The 23,534-nt window shown below is 37.6% G+C and overlaps 1 protein-coding gene across 17 annotated transcripts in view; it reads right to left on the bottom strand.

Moving 5' to 3' along the window:
* Positions 1-23,534, bottom strand: part of Hr3 (Hormone receptor 3) — a 167,775-nt gene that overhangs the window by 43,629 nt on the left and 100,612 nt on the right. Inside the window, exons 1-2 of one of the 17 annotated variants that reach the window (XM_069507908.1) lie at positions 6,630-6,773; positions 5,504-6,358 (exon numbers count right to left, since the gene is read on the bottom strand). The exons of 7 other annotated variants lie outside the window; for them this stretch is intronic. In XM_069507908.1, the coding sequence (XP_069364009.1) occupies positions 5,504-5,804 (301 nt within the window). In that variant the 5' untranslated portion in view covers positions 5,805-6,358; positions 6,630-6,773. Of the gene's footprint in view, positions 1-5,503; positions 6,775-23,534 lie in introns of those variants that run through there. 9 more of the 17 variants (XM_069507910.1, XM_069507907.1, XM_069507906.1 and 6 more) reach the window with 9 other exon arrangements.

Below are 23,534 nucleotides of genomic sequence, written 5' to 3' on the forward strand. Positions count from 1 at the left end.
ACGCGGGCGAAGCCGCGAGCAGAAGCTAGTAAAATTATAAATAAAATTATAAAAAACAAACAAAAGAAAATCATTAACATAATTTTCAATGTGCATAAAATGTTCGATGGACCTACAGCTACGGACGTTCGTAAAACGATTGAGTAACACCGCGAGTCAAAGTGCAAACTGTGTCAAGTGCGTTCACCCCACGAATCTCGCACGTGCATTACCACTTCTGAATTCGGAACGTCACAAGCACATCTTAATTTATTCGAAAGTGTATTTAATGATGCTTTACTTTAAGGTTTAATTTTGTAGGGAAGAGTTTGTGAAATATTGTAGGGAGGTCCTAAGTTAATGAGCACATTTTTGTACCAATAAAAGTCATTTCTTCATAGAGATAGCCTGGAATGTAAGTGGTACCTGTACCTAGTAAGTATATAGGACTAAGTCATGTTTCCATCACAGTTTTTGGACTTTTCCCCTTACCTACCTACCTGCCAAATTTCATGATTCTAGGTCAACGGGAAGTAACCTATAGGTTTTCTTGACAGACACAACAGACAGACAACAAAGTGATCCTACAAGAGTTCCGTTTTAGGGTTCCGTACCTCAAAAGGAAAAACGGAACCCTTATAGGATCACTTTGTTGTCTGTCTGTCTGTCCGTCTGTCTGTCAAGAAACCTACAGGGTACTTCCCGTTAACCTAGAATCATGAAATTTGGCAGGTAGGTAGATCTTATAGCTGACATTTAGGGAAAAATCTGAAAACCGTGAATTTAGGGTTAAATCACACAAAAAAAATTAAATTGTGGTCATGAATTAGTGGTTAGAAATTAGTATTTTCAACTTTCGAAGAGAGTGACTATATCAAGTGGGGTATCATATTATGAAAGATCTTCACCTGTACATTCTAAAACAGATTTTTATTTATTTTTATGCATCATAGTTTTTGAATTATCGTGCAAAATGTCAAAAAATACGACTGTAGTACGGAACCCTCATTGCGCGAGCCTGACTCGCACTTGGCCGGTTTTTTTTTCCTTTTGAGGTACGGAACCCTAAAAACATGATTCATGCCAAAATTCCCTATAATCATGACGTAGTCAACATAAATTGTCATTTTAACCCAAATTTGCGTGCAATTAACCCGAATAGTGGACAAAGGAAAACTTGGTGGAAAAATCTAGGGCACATTAGCGATTTGAGAGCACTGATAATGAACTAATTGTCAATAATTTAAGTTTTTGGAACAAACGATTTTGGAGGTAATTTGAGACCTACTTAACTAATACAAGATTATTTAAAAATTTAAACTGTACGACTAGCGCTTAAAACCCGGTGTAGAGCGAATAGACACCTTGCAAACACGTCCCATCTTAGGCTACATCATCACTTCTCATCAGGTGTGAGCGTTATCAAGCATGCGCCTATCCTACTAAAATATTATGCCTATATGTGAAAGTGTGGATGTTTGGATGTTTATTACTCAATCACGCAAAAACGGCTGAACGGATTTGGATGAAATTTGGAATGGAGATAACTATGGAGAAGAAATAGCCCAGTAGTTGACTTAGGCCAACTATTCGAGGGGTCCGGGATTCGATTCCGGCTACCTCTAACTTTTTCGAAGTTATGTGCGTTTTGCAAGCAAGAGTTCTTCATAACTTTTTCAAATGTGTGTGAAGTCTGCCAATCTGTAGTCGCAGTAGTCAAATGGGTTGAGATATAAAACATCTTAACCCATCGTCTTCTTCTTACCAGGGCACATTTGAAACCCATCGTCGGCCCCTGAACTCTGAACGGACTCTGAACCCTGGGTTCGAGAATTCCAGAACTTTGGCTCTACATCGATGAAATATGAACTCTAGAACTTTGGCTCTGGGATCGAGGACTCTTACTACAGATTTCTGCTCAAGGTCGCCTAACTTTGCACTTAACAGCTTTGGTTGTGTGATCGAGACCTGAACTCTGGCTGTACGTTGAAGAACTCTAAATTATAGAACTCGGGCTCTACGGCAAAGAACTTAGAACTTTGAAACTGGCTGCGGGATAGACAACTCTAAAACTCTGGGTTTACGTCGACGAACTTTGAACTCTAGATAAGATTCTCAGATCCCACAGCCAGAACACAGAAGTTGCGGGCATAATCTAGTCCATATCCATACTAATATTATAAATGCGAAAGTGTGTCTGTCTGTCTATCTGTCTGTCTGCTAGCTTTTCACGGCCCAACGGTTTACCCGATTTTGATGAAATTTGGTAAAGAGGTAGCTTACATCCTGAGGAAGAACATTGGCTACTTTAGATCCCGGAAAATCTCACGGGATTTTTAATAAAACCTAAAGCCACGCGGACGAAGTCGCGGGCATCATCTTGTAGTTTACTGACTTGCTCTGGCCACATACATGTACATACATTAACCGAATTTCGGAAAATGTAAGTAATCCACGCTGAAAAGTAAAAATGCTATAACTGACCTTTTTGCAAAATATTAGCAACATAAATAGTTTTTTGGTGAATCAAAATTGATTTAGATCTAATATAATGGATATGATTTGGTTTGCAAAATTAATTGTTAATACGGAAGTATTTTAAATATCATACTAAGCGAGAAAACCAATGCATCTTTTGAATTTTTTTGAAAAAATTTGGCCAAGTGCGAGTCAGGCTCGCGCAATGAGGGTTCCGTACTACAGTCGTATTTTTTCGACATTTTGCACGATAATTCAAAAACTATGATGCATAAAAATAAATAAAAATCTGTTTTAGAATGTACAGGTAAAGACCTTTCATATTAAGACCCCACTTGATATAGTCACTCACTTCGAAAGTTGAAAAAACTAATTATTAGTTCATGACCACAATTTAATTTTTTGTTTGATCTAACCCTAAATTCACGGTTTTCAGATTTTTTCCCAAATGTCAGCTATAAGATCTACCTACCTACCAAATTTCATGATTCTAGGTCAACGGGAAGTACCCTGTAGGTTTCTTGACAGACAGACAGACAGACAGACAGACAACAAAGTGATCCTATAAGAGTTCCGTCTTTCCTTTTGAGGTACGGAACCCTAAAATTAAAAATTGCATGAAAACTCCTCCTTTTTGGAAGTCGGTTTTAAAGCTCTTTACTGGTAAACAAATGTTTTGTTATTATAAAGTGGGCATTTAATACTCTTTATGCTTTCCAGTACTGACATAAGTTACGTACATAAAAAGTAGTCTCTTACGATAACATTTTTTTATTGCTTTACATAAATAAGTAGGTATAAGTTCTTACGCGTAATATACTGTAACTAGCTTATGCTCGCGACTTCGTCCGCATGGACTACAAAATTTCAAAACCCTATTTCACCCCCTTAGGAGTTGAATTTTCGAAAATCCTTTCTTAGCGGATGCCTACGTCATAATAGCTATCTGCACGCCAAATGTCAGCCCGATCCGTCCAGTAGTTTGAGCTGTGCGTTGATAGATCAGTCAGTCAGTCAGTCAGTCAGTCAGTCACCTTTTCCTTGTATATATATAGATTAACGACAGTAAAACAAACAAAGTAACAAACAAATAGTAGTGATATTGATAGGAAGAACTTTGGATTTATTAAATTGACGCGAAGCCCAATCAGTGGTTCCAGTCTCTACTTTTTTTTTTAAATTTATTATAGGCGCACGCTTGACCACGATCACACCTGATGGGAAGCGATGATGTGGCTTAAGATGGGACGCGTTTGCCTAAAAGGTGCCTATTCACTCTTGTTTGAAAAAACTACTGTTAGAAAAGACACATTATTCGATTAATGATTACCTTGTAGAGAAGTTTTAGATTTATTTTAATTTTTGACATTTGTAATACTATTATTTAAATTTGTATTTTTTTGTGACTAAATATTTAATGTCACTAATTTTATCAAAACTATGTACACGTTGTTAGGTATATCATAACATATTGCATGCTAATAGGCAGAATTTGGCTGTACCTTTTTGTTTTTGTAACATCTTCACTGTTTACCCATATTCGCAATAAAGAAATTTGAATTGAATTGAATTGAATTGTTTTAAAAATACCCGAATTACAATTGGCATGAAACACTGATCTTGGAAGAGTATTCCAGACCCTAGCCATGCGTTTAAGGAATTGATGACGCAAAGAGTTCATCATAGTATTATCTTTCATTATGGGGTTTTGTTCCATAAATTACATAATGGTTTCTTGGAAAATAGATACGATGGCCTCTCGAATCAATCTTAGAATATATAAAAAGTAAAGGTGACTGATTGACTGATCTATCAACGCATTACGCACAGCTCAAACTACTGGACGGATCGGACTGAAATTTGGCATGCAGATAGCTATTATGACATATCCGCTAAAAAAGGATTTTCGAAATTTCAACCCCTAAGGGAGTGAAATAGGGGTTTGAAATTTGTGTAGTCCACGCGGATGAAGTCGCGAGCATAAGCTAGTAATTCATAGAAGACTAAGCTTTACTTATGAAGAGCTAAAATAAAGTGAATTAGAAGTCAAACTAAGCTCAAACCTAAGCCTCTCGCTTTTTGCGGTGAAATTTTGCTAAGTGTTAAGCCTCGTTTGAGTTATATAACAAGTCTGGGGCGTTATTGATTTTATTCGAAGGGCTAGGGTTGACACCATTTAAGCTTTTCAAGTTTACTTACACTTTTCAACGGGACTTTTATAACGGGATATTTATATAAAAATGTTTTATTATTATTATTTAGGTATAGACTAGCGCTTGGCTGCAATCAGACTTGGGTGACAAGTGATGAGCAGCCCAAGATGGAGCGCGCTTGCCTAGAAGATGCTTTTTCACTCTTCAAGGTACCCATAATAAATGTAAGGGAAAATTGACGCTGGAAGGGTGTTCCAAATCTCAGCGGTTGATATATATTTCTTACTTATTATCTAATGTACGTTATTCTTACTGTTACATGATTAACTAGCGACTTCGTCCGCGTGGACTACACCAATTTCAAACCCCTACTTTACGCCCTTAGTGGTTGAATTTTCAAAAATCCTTTATTAGCGGATGTCTATGTCGTAATAACTATCTGCATGCCAAACTTCAGCCCAATCCGTCCAGTAGTTTGAGCTGTGCGTTGATGGATCAGTCAGTCAGTCAGATTATACTTTTATATATTTAAATAAAGAAGGAACAGGTCATGCCTCATGACCTTAATAATGAGGACTGATTACTTTTTAGAGAGTGAAACACAAAATGACAATTATATTAAACCACATAGTAAATTCATAGAGCAACGCTAAAATGACGTCTAATCTTAAGTTGGTTGCAAAATTAGAAATTTTAGCATTAATCCATTATCTATACTTTCTATCTGTAAATGTTTGTTCAAAAATATTTAAAAAGTAAATGTCTACCCAAAACGACGTAAGTTAAAAAAAACATACAGTCGAATTGAGAACCTCCTCCGTTTTTGAAATCAGTTAAAAATAAAATATAAAAAAAACAATTGAAAATAAGGTTAAATTAAAAGAAACACTGACATTTACCTCTAATAGAGTTGGCAGCTTTCTTATCCATGAACATCCCGGATATCGCCGAACTGAACATCCCCTCACTGCTTCCTGGAGGTGGAGACGTGCTGTCAGCCACTGATCCCGATATATCCATCCCCATCTGGTTATGCATCACCCCCTGGACGTCGTGCGGTTCTCGTTTCAACTGCATCCCTTGAGGCATCCCTTGCCCCTGGTGCAGCATCGTAGAGGCCGAAGAATGACCTCCATGCTGATCAGGAGGCCACTGGGAGCCGAAGAGCTCGTGAAATTGGTTATTATTCATCATCGCTCCTTCCTTTTACTCCGAAAAACTTTTTAAGTCACCGAATGATTTAGAAGACGCACGAATCGTATTCGCATTGCGGCTTGCACTAAAAACTATTTGGTGTTCCTGTTTTTTTTTTTCTTATTTTTTTTAATTTGAAACGACTTGGTCGGCTAAGGCAACTTCTCTATTAACCATATGCAATTTTTCTTCGAAAAAAAACCTTTATGGCACTCTACTTCGTATGTCTGAGTTTTTTTTCAACTATGTTGATGTTTAAAGCACCTCTGTTGTTTTTTAACTGATATATATATTCCGGCCCAGCGGCGAAGTAAGATTTCTTTTCGCAAAGTTCAGTTCTGGTATCAACTTTTTGAAAAGTAACAAGTTTTTTGGCATTTTGTCGACACCGTGTTTTCTTTTGTCCGCTCTCCTTTTATAGACCTCTTAAATAAACATTCTACTAAGGCACTATTTTTTTATTGTAATTTCGGTTTTGAATATTTTGTTACTTATTCACTTCTTCCCGTATACTGTGGTTTTAGATTTTCGAACACAGAAAAAGAAAACAAAATCTGTAAAAAGAAAACCGAAGCAGAAGCAGTTTAAAAGAATAACAACAGATACAAAATGGCTAGCGAATTTTTTTTTTAATATTCAAAAATCGAACACATTTTTCCGCGTTCAATGATCTAAAATCACATTTATTTATCGAACGGGTTACATCGCGAGCAGAAAATACACTGACGCGAAGTTTTGTTAAATCCTGGGGTCACTTGCACTGTTTTCAAGGCACTGTCACTTTTTTTTTTCAATTACAGAACATATAAAATGCGTTCACCTCACTTCTCTCTGTAAGAAAAATTTGTACGTTTTTTTGTACTATAGGTTGTTCACAACTCGACTACGCGTTAGCGACTGGCAGGTCTTGGAGTTGTTCACGCCAGGGCGGTCGGTGAATGACTGACGCAGTGACGAATCTCCAGCCCGGGCTCACGAAAAATTTATATTTTTTTTTTCTGAGCCGAATAATCAACTTAGCTAGCGATACGTCGTAGTTCAATCAACCCCGACCGCTTGCGAGCGAAAATTTCTTCTCCAAAGAACGTTTATAGCGAAAATCTACCTATATAGTATTGAAGTTAAGGTAATAAAGGTCCTAAATGATTGAGGTAAAGGAAATATTTGCAGGGTGTCGAGTAATTAAGATATAAAATAGCCTAGCGGGTCGGTGTCATGTACGCGTTATCGATGTGTGAGTGGCGTGTGGACGCGGCGCGCGCACACAGACGCGTCGGCGTCACAGGGAGTCGTTGACCCCGGGACCCAAACAAAGTAGATTTCGGTGAAATGCTATTGAACTCTATTTTGAATGTGGAATCTGAGGCTGCGTCTTTTTGGCAATTCAAAATTTGAAAATTTTTCGGGTTTCAATCGACTTTTTAATTGAATTTAAAAACTGTAGTCGCAAAAATGACTCCTCACGCGCCATTTTAACTCTATGGCTCATCTGTCATGTTCACCTTTAAAAAAACTCGCGCACTGAGGGTTTCGTATCACAATCGTATTTTATCGACATTTTGCACGATAAATCAAAAACTATTATGCCTAAAAATAAATAAAAATCTGTTTTAGAATGTACAAGTAAAGCCCTTTCATATGATACCCCACTTGGTGTAGTAGTCTTACTTTGAAAGTTGAAAATAGCAATATTTTTCATGAACACATTTTAATTTTTTTCTTGTGATGTAACCACAAATTCACGGTTTTTAGATTTTTCCCCTCATGTTTGCTATAAGACCTACCTTCTTGCCAAATTTCATGATTCTAGGTCAACGGGAAGTACCCTATGCCTATACCCTACCCTACTCAGTTTAACTTTTTATGTCAAATTTCATGTCAAAAGTATGATTTTAGTTTTCATTAGGGTTCCGTACCTTAAAAGGAAAAACGGAACCCTTATAGGATCACTTTGTTGTCTGTCTGTCTGTCTGCCTGTCGGTCTGTCAAGAAACCTACAGGGTACTTTCCGTTGACCTAGAATCATGAAGAGAGGTAGGTAGGTCTTGTAGCAGACATTCGGGGGAAAATCTGAAAAGCGTGAATTTGTGGTTACATCACACAAAACAACTTAAATTGTGGTAAAAAACCTAATAATTTTTCGAAGTAAGATAACTCTATCAAGTGGGGTATCATATGAAAGGTTTTCACCTGTGCATTCTAAAACAGAATTTTATTCATTTTTATGCATCATAGTTTTTAAATTATCGTGCAAAGTGTCGAAAAAATACGACTGTAGTACGGAACCCTCGTTGCGCGAGCCTGAGTCGCACTTGGCCGGTTTTTTTAATAGCTAGATCCCTGTAAATGCTAAGTCACGTCAGTAGGTACTCTGTTGTCCTACGCGGTCACTGACCCCGGAAAATTAGTCGTGAACTAGTTGTGTCAATTTTTAATGAACTGCGTGCTAGTGAAGAATTTCCGTAGATAATAGAGTAATTGTTTCGGAATTATTTTGATACAGTTTTTTTGAAAAAAAAAATTTTTTATAGAATTTCATTTCCAGATGAGGAATTCCGTACATTATTATCCGTATATTATTAAGCCTCCGCTGTCCGTTCGTCTGTCTGTGTGTCTATCCATCCATCTGTCTGTCTGTCTATCAGCAGGCTGTATCTCGTGAACCGTAATAGGTAGAGAGTTGAACTTTTCACGGAATGTGTATTTTTATTGTCGCTATAAAAACAAATAATAATAATTTCAAAATGGTTGTCATGAAAATTAATAGAAATTAAAAAGTGTTATGTATTTCTTAAACGTACGGAACCCTTCGAGTGCGAGTCCTACTAGCACTTGGCCGGAAAAGTGCGAGTCAGGCTCGCGCAACGAGGGTTCCGCACTACAGTCGTATTTTTTCGACATTTTGCACGATAATTCAAAAACTATGGTGCATAAAAATAAATAAAAATCTGTTTTAGAATATACAGATGAAGGCCTTTCTTTCATATGATACCCCACTTGATATAGTTATCTTACTTCAAAATTGAAAATACTAATTATTAGTTCATGACCACAATTTAATTTTTTTTGTGTGATGTAACCACAAATTCACGGTTTTTAGATTTTTCCCCGAATATCAGCTATAAGAACTACCTACCTGCCAAATTTCATGATTATAGGTCAACGGGAAGTACGTTGTAGGTTTCTTGACAGATCGACAGACAGACAGACAGATATTGGTGGGTGGGTGGGGTGTCACACACATTCGTCGCACGTCATGGAAAAGCATGTCATTAAACTTCAGATTTGGGCATATGCGAGTAAATCAATAACCCGATGGCCAGAAGGGAAATGACGTCACAAGGTCGCCGCCATTGCTCGAGATCAATCGCCCCGCTACGCCCCTGTAACTCTACACTTCCGGAAAAATTTGAGAAAACGTTTTATTTGAAACTTTTTTTGTATCAAAGTTTTTCTGCATTTAAACTACCGTGAGTGATTTTCATTCTAACGTGACGTGACGTAACGTAATTGACGTGAGTACAGCCGGGACAGATATTATTTACAAAGTTTTTCTATTGAAACTTACAAATTACTTTTTTATACCTACATATTGTTTTTTTTTTACAGAATATAATGGGCTAAGAGCCTGCGCTTGCCAGACCTTCGTTATTTTATGAAGGCTGAAAGTTTCTCTGCGTATTGTCCCCAACACTGGGAGGAACGTTTGTTTGGATGTTTGTTTGGCTCATGATGGCTTTAGGAGATACAGGTAATAAAGGTGTAACAAAATCTTAGGTCAAAGTATAAAGTCTCCTTTTTGTAATATTTTCTTCAGAATAGTATTAGAAATCAATCAGAATTTTGATACTAAGTAGGTATACAATTAATTTAAAAATCCAAAAACACACTGTTATTTCATCGTTTCAAGTTTCCACTTTTGTCGGCAGTCCCTACTGAGGTTACCTCATCATCATCATAATCAACCCATCGCCGGCTCACTACAGAGCACGGGTCTCCTCTCAGAGTGAGAAAGGTTTTGGACATAGTCTACCACGCTGGCCATGTGCGGATTGGTAGACTTCACACACCTTTGAGAATATTATTATAACTCTCAGGCATGCAGGTTTCCTCACGATGTTTTCCTTCGCCTTTATAGCAAGTGATATTCAATTACTTAAAACGCACGTAACTCTGAAAAGTTAGAGGTGCGTGCCCGGGATCGAACCCCCGACCTTCGATTAGAAGGCGGACGTCCTAACCCCTAGGCTATCACAGCTTAACTAGGAGGTTACCTAGGATCTGACTAAAAAGTGGTGATAACCTTGTGGTTAGACGTCGGCCTCCTACTCGGGGGGTCGAGGATTCGAACCCGGGTACGCACCTCTAACTTTTCGAAGCGCTTTAACTTTTAAGTAATCAAATACTCACGCTTTAACGGTGAAATAAATGTACGCAAACAGGCTGATTGATTAATTTATTAGTAGTTTTCCTTAGTCTATATATATAAAAGGAAAAGGTGACTGACTGACTGACTGATCAATCAACGCACAGCTCAAACTACTGAACGGATCGCGCTGAAATTCGGCATGCAGATAGCTATTGTGACGTGGGCGTCCGCTTAGAAAGGATTTTTCAAAATTCAACCCCTAAAGGGGTAAAATAGGGGTTTGAAGTTTGTATGTAAGTCTGTCAGTTTTGAAGTTGTCGATATTGTCTATAAAGAAGTTTTGTAGATAATATTTTTGCAATTAGCAGTATGATATATTTTATTAAGCTCATATGTTAAAATCTCATAGTTACAGATCTACCCTAAGGGTGTAAAATAGGGGTTTAAAATTTGTGTAGTCCACGCGGACGAAGTCGCGGGCATAAGCTAGTTTACTTAAAAGGTACCTAAACAAGCTGTGATAGTCTAGTTAGTTAGTTAGGATGTCCACTTTCTTCTTCTTCTTCAGGGGTTCGTTTTGGGCACGCACCTCTTACTTCTCGTGCGTTTTAAGTAATAAAAATATCACTTGATTTAACAGTGACGGAAAACATCGTGAGGAAACCTGCATGCCTGACAGTTCTCCATAGTGTTCTCATAATCATAATCATAATGTGACGTTGTAAATTTTGAACTACTAATTAGCGTTTCGTTTTTAATAAAAATCTATTTTGTTCAAAGTATGTTGGTGCCACCTAGCATCAAGGTGCAGAACTACGCGTGGGTCGATGTTCAGAGTTCATTCGAGCCACAATAGATGGCGTTTGCTTCGTTGTCAATTGTCGTAAAAATAAAACAAAATAATTAAATAAAACCATAATATCATTTGTTTATTGTTAAGTCATTAACAAAACGGTTCTTATAATATATCCTTAGGTTCCGCAAATATTCAAAAATGAATTGGCTTCATGATCAAACTAAATGAGTGCGGCCACACTCGGGTTGCGTCTGGCAACACCGATTGATGAGATTTAGAATTTTCCTGGAGTCAACATGTGAAGACGAATTTTTTTCGTTCCAGGAAAATCTCATTCTTTTTCGCCCATGGCTTCGCCTGGGAAAATACAATAGTATAAATTTTAGTCATCCTAACGTATTTCAATGTTTCATCAATTATGGTGAGTGAAAAATCAAGTAATGTGGATTCGACAAAATGGCGGTTTGGTTAGAGAAAATCCTAATTTTATGATTTCATTCCAGTTCCAGTTATTTTATCTTCCCAAATAAATGAGGATAATGGGTTGTGGGTGGACTTCTGAAAACCATTGGTGGCCAGGAGTTCAATAGGTGAGTTGTGTTTGATCGGGAAAATTCCACGTGTCGAAATTTTCACACAGCACAAATTATAATCTTGTTTTTTTTCTTTGTTACAGGGTTTTACGGTTTACGTTTACGTTTTACGTTTAGCTTCAGTTTTCCGTTTTAGTTTTCCGTTTGCGTTTTCGGTTTTCGTATTTATTTCTTTTGCACATTCACGTTGACAACTTAATTGCTATGGATAAGACTTGGTGAAAATCTTTGTAATGAAACATTTCGGTTGTGAAGAATCAAATAAATTGAGTTTTGGATCTTGGCCGGTGCCGTCCAGCTACCTTGCAGTCTTCGCACCTACAAGTAAGCAAATGTTTGTATCCTGCAACAGTTTAGTGAACCTTCTTCGTGTATGTGTACAGTAAGAACCCTGTCTTTACTACTGAGCTTTTATTTTGAAACAATTTTATGAATTTACTGTGTCATTGTCTATTCCATGCCAATGGCATCTTAAATTTAAAACATAGATTTTATGTACTATCTACCTAAGGCATTCTAATGTATCTAAATTAAGTCTTGGCATTAAGCTAGAATAACTAAGCATTATTAGCCATCACTATGTATTAAGCGACCCCGGTAAAAGTCACATTAAAAACAATTTTGCCTAACATCTAGCAAATTTCATTTATAACACCTCATATACATTACAAGGGAGTCGACGGCTAGCTTCTATTCTTTACTAGGTAGATAGATCAAGTAAAGTAAATTATTATTTTTTTCCTCTAATCTTTGTAAGGTGGTAGATTATTCCGTATCCGGGTATATTTCTATTCCGCCCAATTTATCACCCTTACAAATGGCGCCCGAACGTTTTTTTATATAGTTATTTCTGTATATTTTGAGAAATTTTGTGAATTTTATGAAATGTACTCCGCTGATTGTACAATTTTCTAAGTAGTGACACATTGCAATGAGCACTAAGCTGTTTTTTATGGTTAACTAACTAAATAATAACTAATAGTTAGAAATTTTGTTTGATAGTTTAAGTAATTTTCTGAGTATAGTCCAACATTGGTTTTTTTTTTCTTATTTAATTAACACATTATAAATGGTGCTTATGCCGTTCAATTATGTTATTTGACTTACCTTGGAGGTGTATAAGTGAATGTTTGCCTTCAGTTTAGTAATAAACATTGCTTAACTGAGTTGTTGTTGGGTATTGCTTTCAATAGTAAGTACATCTTATGTTTGAAAATTCCGGTAACTTAGTATAATTAAAGTTTTGAAACGCTATGTGCCGTTAACTAGTTACACACATACATTTATAAATACTAAGAGTTACAACTTGTGAAACTAAATATATAAACTATATTCAGAGATTACATTAAGTTCAAGTATGAAGTTATGAACAATTTTTTTTTCAGTGACTTGATACTTCATTATTTTGTTGAAATTTTGTTTAGAGCTGTGTTAAGGTTATGATAAAAGCTACTTCACACACAAAACATGTTAAGTTTAAGTGAATGCTGGTAGTTTAAAGGACATTTAGAAACAGATTTTGTTGTATTTTAGGTTATGTGTTAAAAGTGTAAAGTAACAGCCATCAAACCATTGCACAATCTCTTTGTTTTTTTTTGAAAGATAATATGCTAGTCAGAGTTCATTGCAACTTTGCTGCCTGTTTACTTTTGTAATTGTAAAGGTTGTAACACACTGTGTACTCATAAAGGTGATACTGCACCTTACAATCATTTATTCAATTTTGGGAAGTTTATTTTGTTATATTTTGTTTACTATAGTAATAATATGTGCTTGTATTATTAACAATATTTTGGAATAGGAACATAATTGATAAAATAGTTAGGATAGACTTAAGAATATTGTTTTTGTTGTGTATTTTGCTTGTGTATATTTAATAGTTTAAATAACTTCTTTTGTGTTTGTGTTTAACCAATTTGTATAAGGCTAAACATAGACAGTTACACAAGCTCGATATTTTGTTAAATGTGTTTTGACTTAACACAATGGAACAGACTTTTGCCCAGTTTCATTCACTTTTGAAGGACGAATTGTGTTATGAGGTATCCATTCGTTCCGAAACTCCAGCACCTACAGTGCTAGGTTTAAAGAAACAGTTAAAACAATTAATTCAGGAAATTCCTTCTGAATCAATTTTAGAGACGGATTTCTCTTCTGAAAGTGAGTTAGGGGTTATTACTAAAAAACTTCAAGACTTAGAAGATTTATTAAAAAAGTGTTCTGACACTAAAGATAGACATGCCCTCTGTAGGTCTAAAGCTTTAGCTTCACATTTGTACTTTAGAATTTTGAGAATACAGTGTTCCGAACTCAGCTTAATAAGTAGGAAGAGTGAATTACAGACAAAGTTGCAGAGTTTGATTTCCAGATTAGATGCTAACAATGAGTCGTCTCACGACGAATCACTGGATTCCGAGAGTACCGCCGTTGACTGCACTGGTGATAAAAATGTTGCCAAGTGGAAGTTACATTTTAACGGACAGGGTGATCCGCGCAGTTTCATCGAACGCGTTGAGGAATATAAAAGATCTTATGGCGTTTCAGATGGAAAATTATTTGTTTCTGCATTTCATCTTTTTACAGGCCGAGCATTGTTATGGTACAGAGGCAACAAATGTCAAGTTTCGTCTTGGTCAGAATTGAAAACTTTATTTTTAGAGGAATTTGATGCAGTAGATTATGACTACAGGTTGCTAGGTGAAATTCGAGCAAGAACACAAGGCTCTGAAGAACCTGTGTCTATCTATTTCGCTATAATGTTTTGCATGTTTTCAAGGTTGTCAACACCACTTTCCGAAGAACAAAAGTTACAAATTTTATTACATAATATTCGCCCTTTTTACTCAGAACAATTAGCTCTTGTTGACATTAAGTCTGTCGCAATGTTGAAGGAAAAGTGTCGCAAACTAGAGGCTGCGAGGCAGCGTTCCGCCTTATTTTCTGAGCCTACTAACAGTAAGGCAACTTTAAGTTCAGAGTTTGCTTACAAACAAGTGACAAAACAGATAAACACACTTTCAGTCACACCTGCACCTAAGGTTGATACAAGTAAAGGCACTGATTTTACGAAAACAAATAAACAACTATGTTACAAGTGCGGCAAGGGTAACCATTCCTTTAAATTTTGCAGGACAGTTCCGAAATTTATTAGATGTTTTTCGTGTGGACGTCAGAACTTTACAGTAAAGACATGTCCAAGTTGTAGTAAAAAGGCGATTAGTAAACCCGCTCCGGACAAAAATTCAAAAAACTAATTAGTAAGAACTGTGCAGAGACACAAGTAAAGAACTTGGTCATTAACAACAAAACATCCCTTTTACCTGACACAGTTCTGTATTCAGTGGATAAACGAGACTTTAGGCCACATTTAAAGGTTTTTGTTGACGGTTTTGAGATTACAGGTTTACTAGATTCCGGTGCTTGCGCGTCAATTTTGGGTAACCAGGCGCACAAGGTTTTTTTGAAATTCGGTTATAAATTGCATAGCAGTATTGATACCACATTTTCAGTGGCAAATGGAGACAAACTTGATTGCATGGGTTATATGTTTATTCCGATTACTTATAATTCCGTAACTCACATAATAAAATTTTTTGTAGTACCCTCTATAATAGCGGATGTTATTTTTGGTTGTGACTTTTGGAAAACATTTCAGTTAGCCCCTGGAATTTTTGATAATTTAGAATTAATTAAGGCACCTTCTCAATTTTACAATATTTGTGCGATTGATAATGAACAAATTCATACCATCACTTCTTTTGAAAACTTATCATCTCAACAGAAAGAATTAGCCCAGTCTGTAGTAAATAAATTTTTAGATATTTCTTCAGAGAAAATTGGATTGGGTAGAACAAAATTAATTGAACATGTTATTGACACCGGTGATGCCTTGCCAATAAAAATAAAACAATATCCACTTTCTCCCGAAAAGAAGGAAGCTTTAAGTAAAGAGTTAGATAGGATGCTGGAAATGGACGTAGTTACTCCGAGTGAAAGCCCTTGGAATAACCCAGCAATTTTAGTGAAAAAGGCAAATGGAGACTGGAGATTTTGCCTAGATTGCAGGAAATTAAATTCAGTGACAAAGGGGGATTCATACTCAATACCGTACATTCCACAAATTCTAGATAGCTTGAAAGAGGCAAGGTTTTTATCATCGATTGATTTAAGTTCAAGTTTCTGGCAAATTCCGTTAGCTGACGACTCTCAGGAAAAAACCAGTTTTACAGTTCCTGGTAGAGGGTTATTCAAATTTAAAGTCATGCCGTTTGGCCTATGCGGTGCACCAGCACGACAGCAGAGGTTAATGGACCAGTTATTTAATCAAAATTTTTGTAGTGATATTGAAAATGGAATAGTATTTTGTTATATAGATGATATTGTTATTTGTTCTGCTGATTTTGAAACCCATTTAATTTTATTAAACAGAGTTCTGGATAAACTAAAAATGGCTCAACTATCCATAAATTTTGATAAATGTAATTTTTTTAGAAACTCTTTGAAATATTTAGGGTATATAGTGGATGAATTTGGTTTACGCACAGATCCTGGAAAAGTTGCCGCAGTTTTGAACTTTCCGACCCCAAAAACTGCACAGGAGGTAAAGATTTTCCTAGGCACTTGTTCTTGGTACAGGCGCTTTATTAGGAATTTTTCAACCATCGCTGCACCACTCAATAGACTAACGAGTAAAGGAAAGAACGCACCTAAATTTGAGTGGAGCGAACAGGCAGAGGTAGCATTTAATACATTGAAGAATGCGTTGGTAACCGCACCTGTTCTTGCGGTACCGAATTTTGAAAAACCATTCAAATACATTGTGATGCTTCTGCATATGGTGTTGGCGGTATGCTAACGCAAGAAACCGATGGTTGCGATCATCCCATTGCGTATGTCAGTAGGAGCCTAAATAAAAACGAAAGGAATTACAGCGCGACGGAACGCGAGGCTCTAGCTGTGATTTTTGCAGTGGAGAAATTTCAGGCTTATTTTGGTTCCAAGCCAGTCACAATTATCACAGACCATGCATCCCTAAAGTGGTTCTTAAATTTAGAAAATCCCTCAGGACGACTCGCCAGATGGGGTTGTAGATTATCACAGTATAATTTTGTTATCGAACATAGGAAGGGTTGTGATAATGTAGTTCCGGATACCTTGTCGAGACTCATACACGTAGATGTAGTTGGTGATCGTAATGATAACTCTAGTCAACAAGTTTTGGTAGATGACTGGTATGACAAAACATTTAATGGCTGTAAAATCAATCCAGCAAATTTTCCGAATTTTAGTATTTTGAACGATAAACTATATCGTTACAGTAAATGTAAATACCAGCTTCTCAGTGAGTTCGACTGGAAAGAGGTAGTCCACAAGAACGACATCCTTAGAATTATGCAACAAAACCATGCAGATGCAACTGCAGGTCATTTTGGTGTGTTCAAAACTCATCGCAGATTATCCCTCAGATATTTTTGGCGTGGTATGTATAAGGACGTGGTTGAGTACGTTAAGAATTGTGATACTTGCTCTGCGTATAAACACACGACATCAGCCACTCCAGGTCTGCTAGGGAAGCCTAAAGTCTGCGAGAGACCTTTTCAGGTCATTTCGGCTGATTTAGTCGGACCTTTGCCTAGGTCTAAATCAGGATTTACATTTCTTTTTGTGGTGACGTGTTGTTTTTCGAAATATACAATGTTGTTTCCGTTACGGCGTGCCACAGGTGCCGCTGTTGTTAAAGCGCTAGAGAATTTTGTATTTTTGAACCATAGTGTTCCAGAGACTGTGATTGTGGACAATGGGTCCCAATTTACAGGATCTGAATTCCGTAATCTCATTAAGCGTTATAATATTCCGAAATTACACTACACACCACTGTACACTCCGCAAGTTAACCTTGTTGAGAGGTACAATAAGGTTGTTATGACTGCTGTAGCCGCTTTTGTGAAAGATAACCACAGGTCCTGGGACGAAAACCTGTACAAGGTCCAGTTCGCCATAAACAGTGCGGTTAATGAATCCACTGGATTCTCCCCGTTCTTCCTTGTCCACGCTAGAGAACCGGTCTTAAATGGTTCCTTCTATAAGGACACGGATAAGGAGTACGAGGCCGGAATTCCAAGGGAGGAATACGCAGGAAAGTTTGGAACTTTGGAGGACATATTTGGTCAGGTTAGGAGAAATTTGTTTCAGGCTCATGCAGAGTATGCAACGCATTACAACTTAAGGCGTAGGTCTGCAAGCTATTCTGTTGGGGATATAGTGTGGAAAAAGACCTATCCACAAAGCGACGCTACAAATTTTTTCGCAGCTAAGCTGGCACCTAAGTATGAAAAGTGCAGGGTTGTCAAGGTTTTGTCACCTTTGGTTTACGAACTAGTTAGAGTAGCTGACAACCACCCAATAGGCACTTGGCATATTAAGGATATTAAGAAGTAGATATTTGCCATTACTTAGTTTGGTCTAAACTGTTTGAATATTTAAGTTATCAATATTCAATTAGGAATTTGTATGAGTGTAGTGATGTTCTGAATTAACAGTAACATTACCATGGTTCAGTTGAGGATGAATGTAGTGGATGTATGTAGGGATGAATATGTGATGATTGGAATGCTTGTGGTAGACCAACCGGTAGAGAAAGTAAAAATGCAAATATCGTACTTTGGGGATAACAAAAAGGGGGGGTTTTGTGTTTTGTTTTCGTTTTCCTTCTAGATAATGGATCATTTCTGTTATTTTTTCCGATTCTGTTCCGAGATCTATTTTCTAGGAGAGTTATTTCGTTTTTTTTTTCTCATATTCCGATTTTGATTCGGTTTTATTTTTCCGAATGGGATAGAGAACGGTTGCCATATCAGATGGACCCGTTCACAACCAGATTTTCCGTATTTGTTGAGTAACAAATATTACGATGGTAGTTTAAAAGAGTGAACCACCGTAGGCCTAGACGCATTCTATCAGTCAGCTGAAGAATGATGCCAAGATGTTTCCACTCAAGTGTCTTAGACACCATGAAGTTTTTTGTGTATATTCTTTTTAGAAGTTAGGGTTGTGTAGTTAAGTATAATGTATAAAACCTTACACTGTTTTCAGTATATTTATTTTGTTAGACAATTTTCCTTGTTAGTAGTAGATGTGCGTTCACGCGTAACTTCTGTGTTTTTTTTTTTTTGTTTGTTTGTTTCAGGCAAATTGTTAGTAGTTGTTGGATGACGCTGAGGGCAGCGTGGTTCAACCTGTTGAACCTTTTCGTAGGAGGGGAAGTATTGTGACGTTGTAAATTTTGAACTACTAATTAGCGTTTCGTTTTTAATAAAAATCTATTTTGTTCAAAGTATGTTGGTGCCACCTAGCATCAAGGTGCAGAACTACGCGTGGGTCGATGTTCAGAGTTCATTCGAGCCACAATAGATGGCGTTTGCTTCGTTGTCAATTGTCGTAAAAATAAAACAAAATAATTAAATAAAACCATAATATCATTTGTTTATTGTTAAGTCATTAACAAAACGGTTCTTATAATATATCCTTAGGTTCCGCAAATATTCAAAAATGAATTGGCTTCATGATCAAACTAAATGAGTGCGGCCACACTCGGGTTGCGTCTGGCAACACCGATTGATGAGATTTAGAATTTTCCTGGAGTCAACATGTGAAGACGAATTTTTTTCGTTCCAGGAAAATCTCATTCTTTTTCGCCCATGGCTTCGCCTGGGAAAATACAATAGTATAAATTTTAGTCATCCTAACGTATTTCAATGTTTCATCAATTATGGTGAGTGAAAAATCAAGTAATGTGGATTCGACAAAATGGCGGTTTGGTTAGAGAAAATCCTAATTTTATGATTTCATTCCAGTTCCAGTTATTTTATCTTCCCAAATAAATGAGGATAATGGGTTGTGGGTGGACTTCTGAAAACCATTGGTGGCCAGGAGTTCAATAGGTGAGTTGTGTTTGATCGGGAAAATTCCACGTGTCGAAATTTTCACACAGCACAAATTATAATCTTGTTTTTTTTCTTTGTTACAGGGTTTTACGGTTTACGTTTACGTTTTACGTTTAGCTTCAGTTTTCCGTTTTAGTTTTCCGTTTGCGTTTTCGGTTTTCGTATTTATTTCTTTTGCACATTCACGTTGACAACTTAATTGCTATGGATAAGACTTGGTGAAAATCTTTGTAATGAAACATTTCGGTTGTGAAGAATCAAATAAATTGAGTTTTGGATCTTGGCCGGTGCCGTCCAGCTACCTTGCAGTCTTCGCACCTACAAGTAAGCAAATGTTTGTATCCTGCAACAGTTTAGTGAACCTTCTTCGTGTATGTGTACAGTAAGAACCCTGTCTTTACTACTGAGCTTTTATTTTGAAACAATTTTATGAATTTTACTGTGTCATTGTCTATTCCATGCCAATGGCATCTTAAATTTAAAACATAGATTTTATGTACTATCTACCTAAGGCATTCTAATGTATCTAAATTAAGTCTTGGCATTAAGCTAGAATAACTAAGCATTATTAGCCATCACTATGTATTAAGCGACCCCGGTAAAAGTCACATTAAAAACAATTTTGCCTAACATCTAGCAAATTTCATTTATAACACCTCATATACATTACAAGGGAGTCGACGGCTAGCTTCTATTCTTTACTAGGTAGATAGATCAAGTAAAGTAAATTATTATTTTTTTCCTCTAATCTTTGTAAGGTGGTAGATTATTCCGTATCCGGGTATATTTCTATTCCGCCCAATTTATCACCCTTACAATAATCATAATCATAATCATTTATTTATTTTGCTCAGATATCCCACAAGTGTAAAGTCTGCTAATCCGCACTTTGCCAGCGTGGCGGACTATGGCCAAATCTTCACAATGTTAGAAGAGCCCCGTACTCAGTAGTGAGCCGTCGATTGGTATTATGATGATGATGATTGGGACCTGACTGGAGCTTCAGCCGCAGCTAGAACCGTTAAAGAGTACCGCTAAACAATTTAGCGTTCCGGTACGACGACGCCGCATAGCAACGTGATGTTATCTGTGGTGTCTGTGGTGTTCGCCAGAGCGGAAATGACGTCACGCAAGGTCGCCACCATAAGAATTATCTAAGACGCGTATAAAAAAAGTGAAATTGTCCTAAAAACATCATTTCATATAAGTCCCGCAAATTGCTATTGCGCTGGAACCATGTCTCATTAACATCGAAATGATGTCATTTTGACGTCAGCGGAAATAAAAATATATCATCAGCTCGAAACTTCAGTCTAGTGCTGACGTCACTAAAATGGCGGCCACGCGCATTAGAAATTTGCGGGACTTATATGTATTCCTTCATCATCATCAACCGATAGACGTCCACTGCTGGACATACACTGGTCTCTTGTAGGGACTTCCACACGCCACGGTCTTGCGCCGCCGCTATCCAGCGGCTCCCTGCGACTCGTCTAATTTCGTCCGTCCACCTGGTGCGAGGTCGCCATTCCAGCACCTTGAGACCCCAACGTCTATCATTTTTCCATTGCCACTTCAGCTTCGCAACCAGCTGACCTGTTGGTTACTCTAGGTATTCTTTAGAGATCATATAAGTACGCGACAGGTCGAGATGGCATTCGGAGAGGGAATGTCCTTCGCTCAGCACAGCACAGCCCTCGTGCTAACCTGGTGCAGGCGAGCGCAGGTGACGTGCGGGAGTGCAGGGCGTCCCCCAGACTAATCTCAATCTTTTGATATAACAATTGACACATAGAGGTAAAATGGCGAGTGAGATCTCAAAATATAAGAATCAGTTATTATATCTGCGTAGGTTCAACGTCAGTGTATAGTTGTATAGTTATTTGGTATTCATGAAAACCCTTTTGTACCTATAGTTGAATAAAAACGCAAGATGGCGTCGTTTCGCAAACGGGGAATAAACAATAGAATGGATTCGGAAGTTCGAATTGGGTACATTCGAAATTCAAATCCGATCGGTCGCGGGTCGCGTCCATCGAACTATGAACCTACGTTTGAACCTCGAATGACCTATGACAGATAAATGTTTGGTCAATATTTTTTTGGACGTACCTTTGCCTCCTCAACATCAATATCAAGGTCAATTTTTTTCGAAATTTTTCGAAATTTAAATTCGACCTAAGACGGGGTGGGGTTAGTCAATATTACAGAAATAGTTACCTATGCTTAATTTCACAGACTTTGATTGTGACAGGTACCTACTGTTTAGTCACTTTTTTAATTTTCGCATGGCTCTGCCTTCTTAACTTCCGAGGTCTGGTCAATAATTAAAAATAATGTGGTCTAAATAAATTATAGAAAAAATGTTTTTCATTCATCAGCAAATTCTTGACAGTTACTTAAACATCATCATCACAGAGAACGCGTGTCATCTTAGAATGAGAGGGGTTTAAGCCATAATTCTTTAGTAGTGGGGGGAGGGGTGGACGGTGCATATACGGAACACTACAGGCGTAAAGACATGCTAAGTAAAAAATTCGCGTATATCGCATCTGCCAGTGTACGCAACATCAACACCGGATCTTCCTCGGGAAATGTAGACTCCATTATGCACAATTGCAAAGTCAATCTATGTGGATTCGTATGGTGGTGTATATTGCTTGCTTTTCCTGGTTCTTTAGAAGTGGGGGGAGGGGGTGGACGGTACATATCGCATGAGAAAACGGGATACTACAGGCGTGAAGACGTGAGTAAAAAATTCGCGTATATCGCATCTGCCAGTGGACGCAACATCAACACCGGATCTTCCTCGGGAAATGTAGATTCAAATGCACAATTGCAAAGTCACTCTATGTGGATTTGTATGGTGGTGTATATTGCTTGCTTTTCCTGCTTCTTTAGTACTGGGGGAGGGGATGGACGGTGCATATCGCATGAGAAAACGAGACACTACAGGCGTGAAGACGTGCTAAGTAAAAAATTAGCATATATCGCATCTGCCAGTGTACGCAACATCAACACCGGATCTTCCTCGGGAAATGTAGACTCCATTATGCACAATTGCAAAGTCACTCTATGTGGATTTGTATGGTGGTGTATATTGCTTGCTTTTCCTGCTTCTTTAGTAGTGGGGGGAGGGGATGGACGGTGCATATCGCATGAGAAAACGGGACACTACAGGCGTGAAGACGTGCTAAGTAAAAAATTAGCATATATCGCATCTGCCAGTGTACGCAACATCAACACCGGATCTTCCTCGGGAAATGTAGACTCCATTATGCACAATTGCAAAGTCTCTCTATGTGGATTTGTATGGTGGTGTATATCGCTTGCTTTTCCTGCTTCTTTAGTAGTGGGGGGAGGGGATGGACGGTGCATATCGCATGAGAAAACGGGACACTACAGGCGTGAAGACGTGAGTAAAAAATTCGCGTATATCGCATCTGCCAGTGGACGCGACGGCAAGCCAGAGGCGTTGAACTCGAGTTTGGGGGTTGCCGACCGGCCGCCGAACCGCGATAACGATATTGATCGCCGATTGCTTTCCTTAGCGACAGTTATGCGTTTCCGACGCGTCACGATCACGCCTTCTGTCGCCATTCAACATGGACAACTTGGAATTCGGAACTTCAAAAACAATGGAATTAAAAAAAAAAAATTAAGAATAACGTAATTTTTTGCAACGCATCTTATCTCCATCCAACATGATCTAATTTGGAATTCGAAAAAAGCCTCTTAAAAAACTGAAACCTCTCATTTCAATAATAATTTTCAAATGTGGTACAAGTGTGTCTATAAATATAAGGAACTTGTTTGCAAGTTTCAAATTCGAATAAATAGCTGAATTCTTTCATAGTCCCCGGTCTATAAGTTTGACTGCTCTTTAAATATGAAAATGGGTGCCACTAGGACCAATTTCGAATTGATTTGAACTTTGAAGGCACTAAGAGCACAAAGAGGGACATACAACTTGCATCTCGCAGTAATTTAGTACCTATCTACTTAGCTAGATCTGAATAGATATTGAAT

Source organism: Maniola hyperantus, chromosome 27, assembly GCF_902806685.2.
Source record: "Maniola hyperantus chromosome 27, iAphHyp1.2, whole genome shotgun sequence".
Taxonomy (NCBI): Eukaryota; Metazoa; Arthropoda; class Insecta; order Lepidoptera; family Nymphalidae; genus Maniola; species Maniola hyperantus.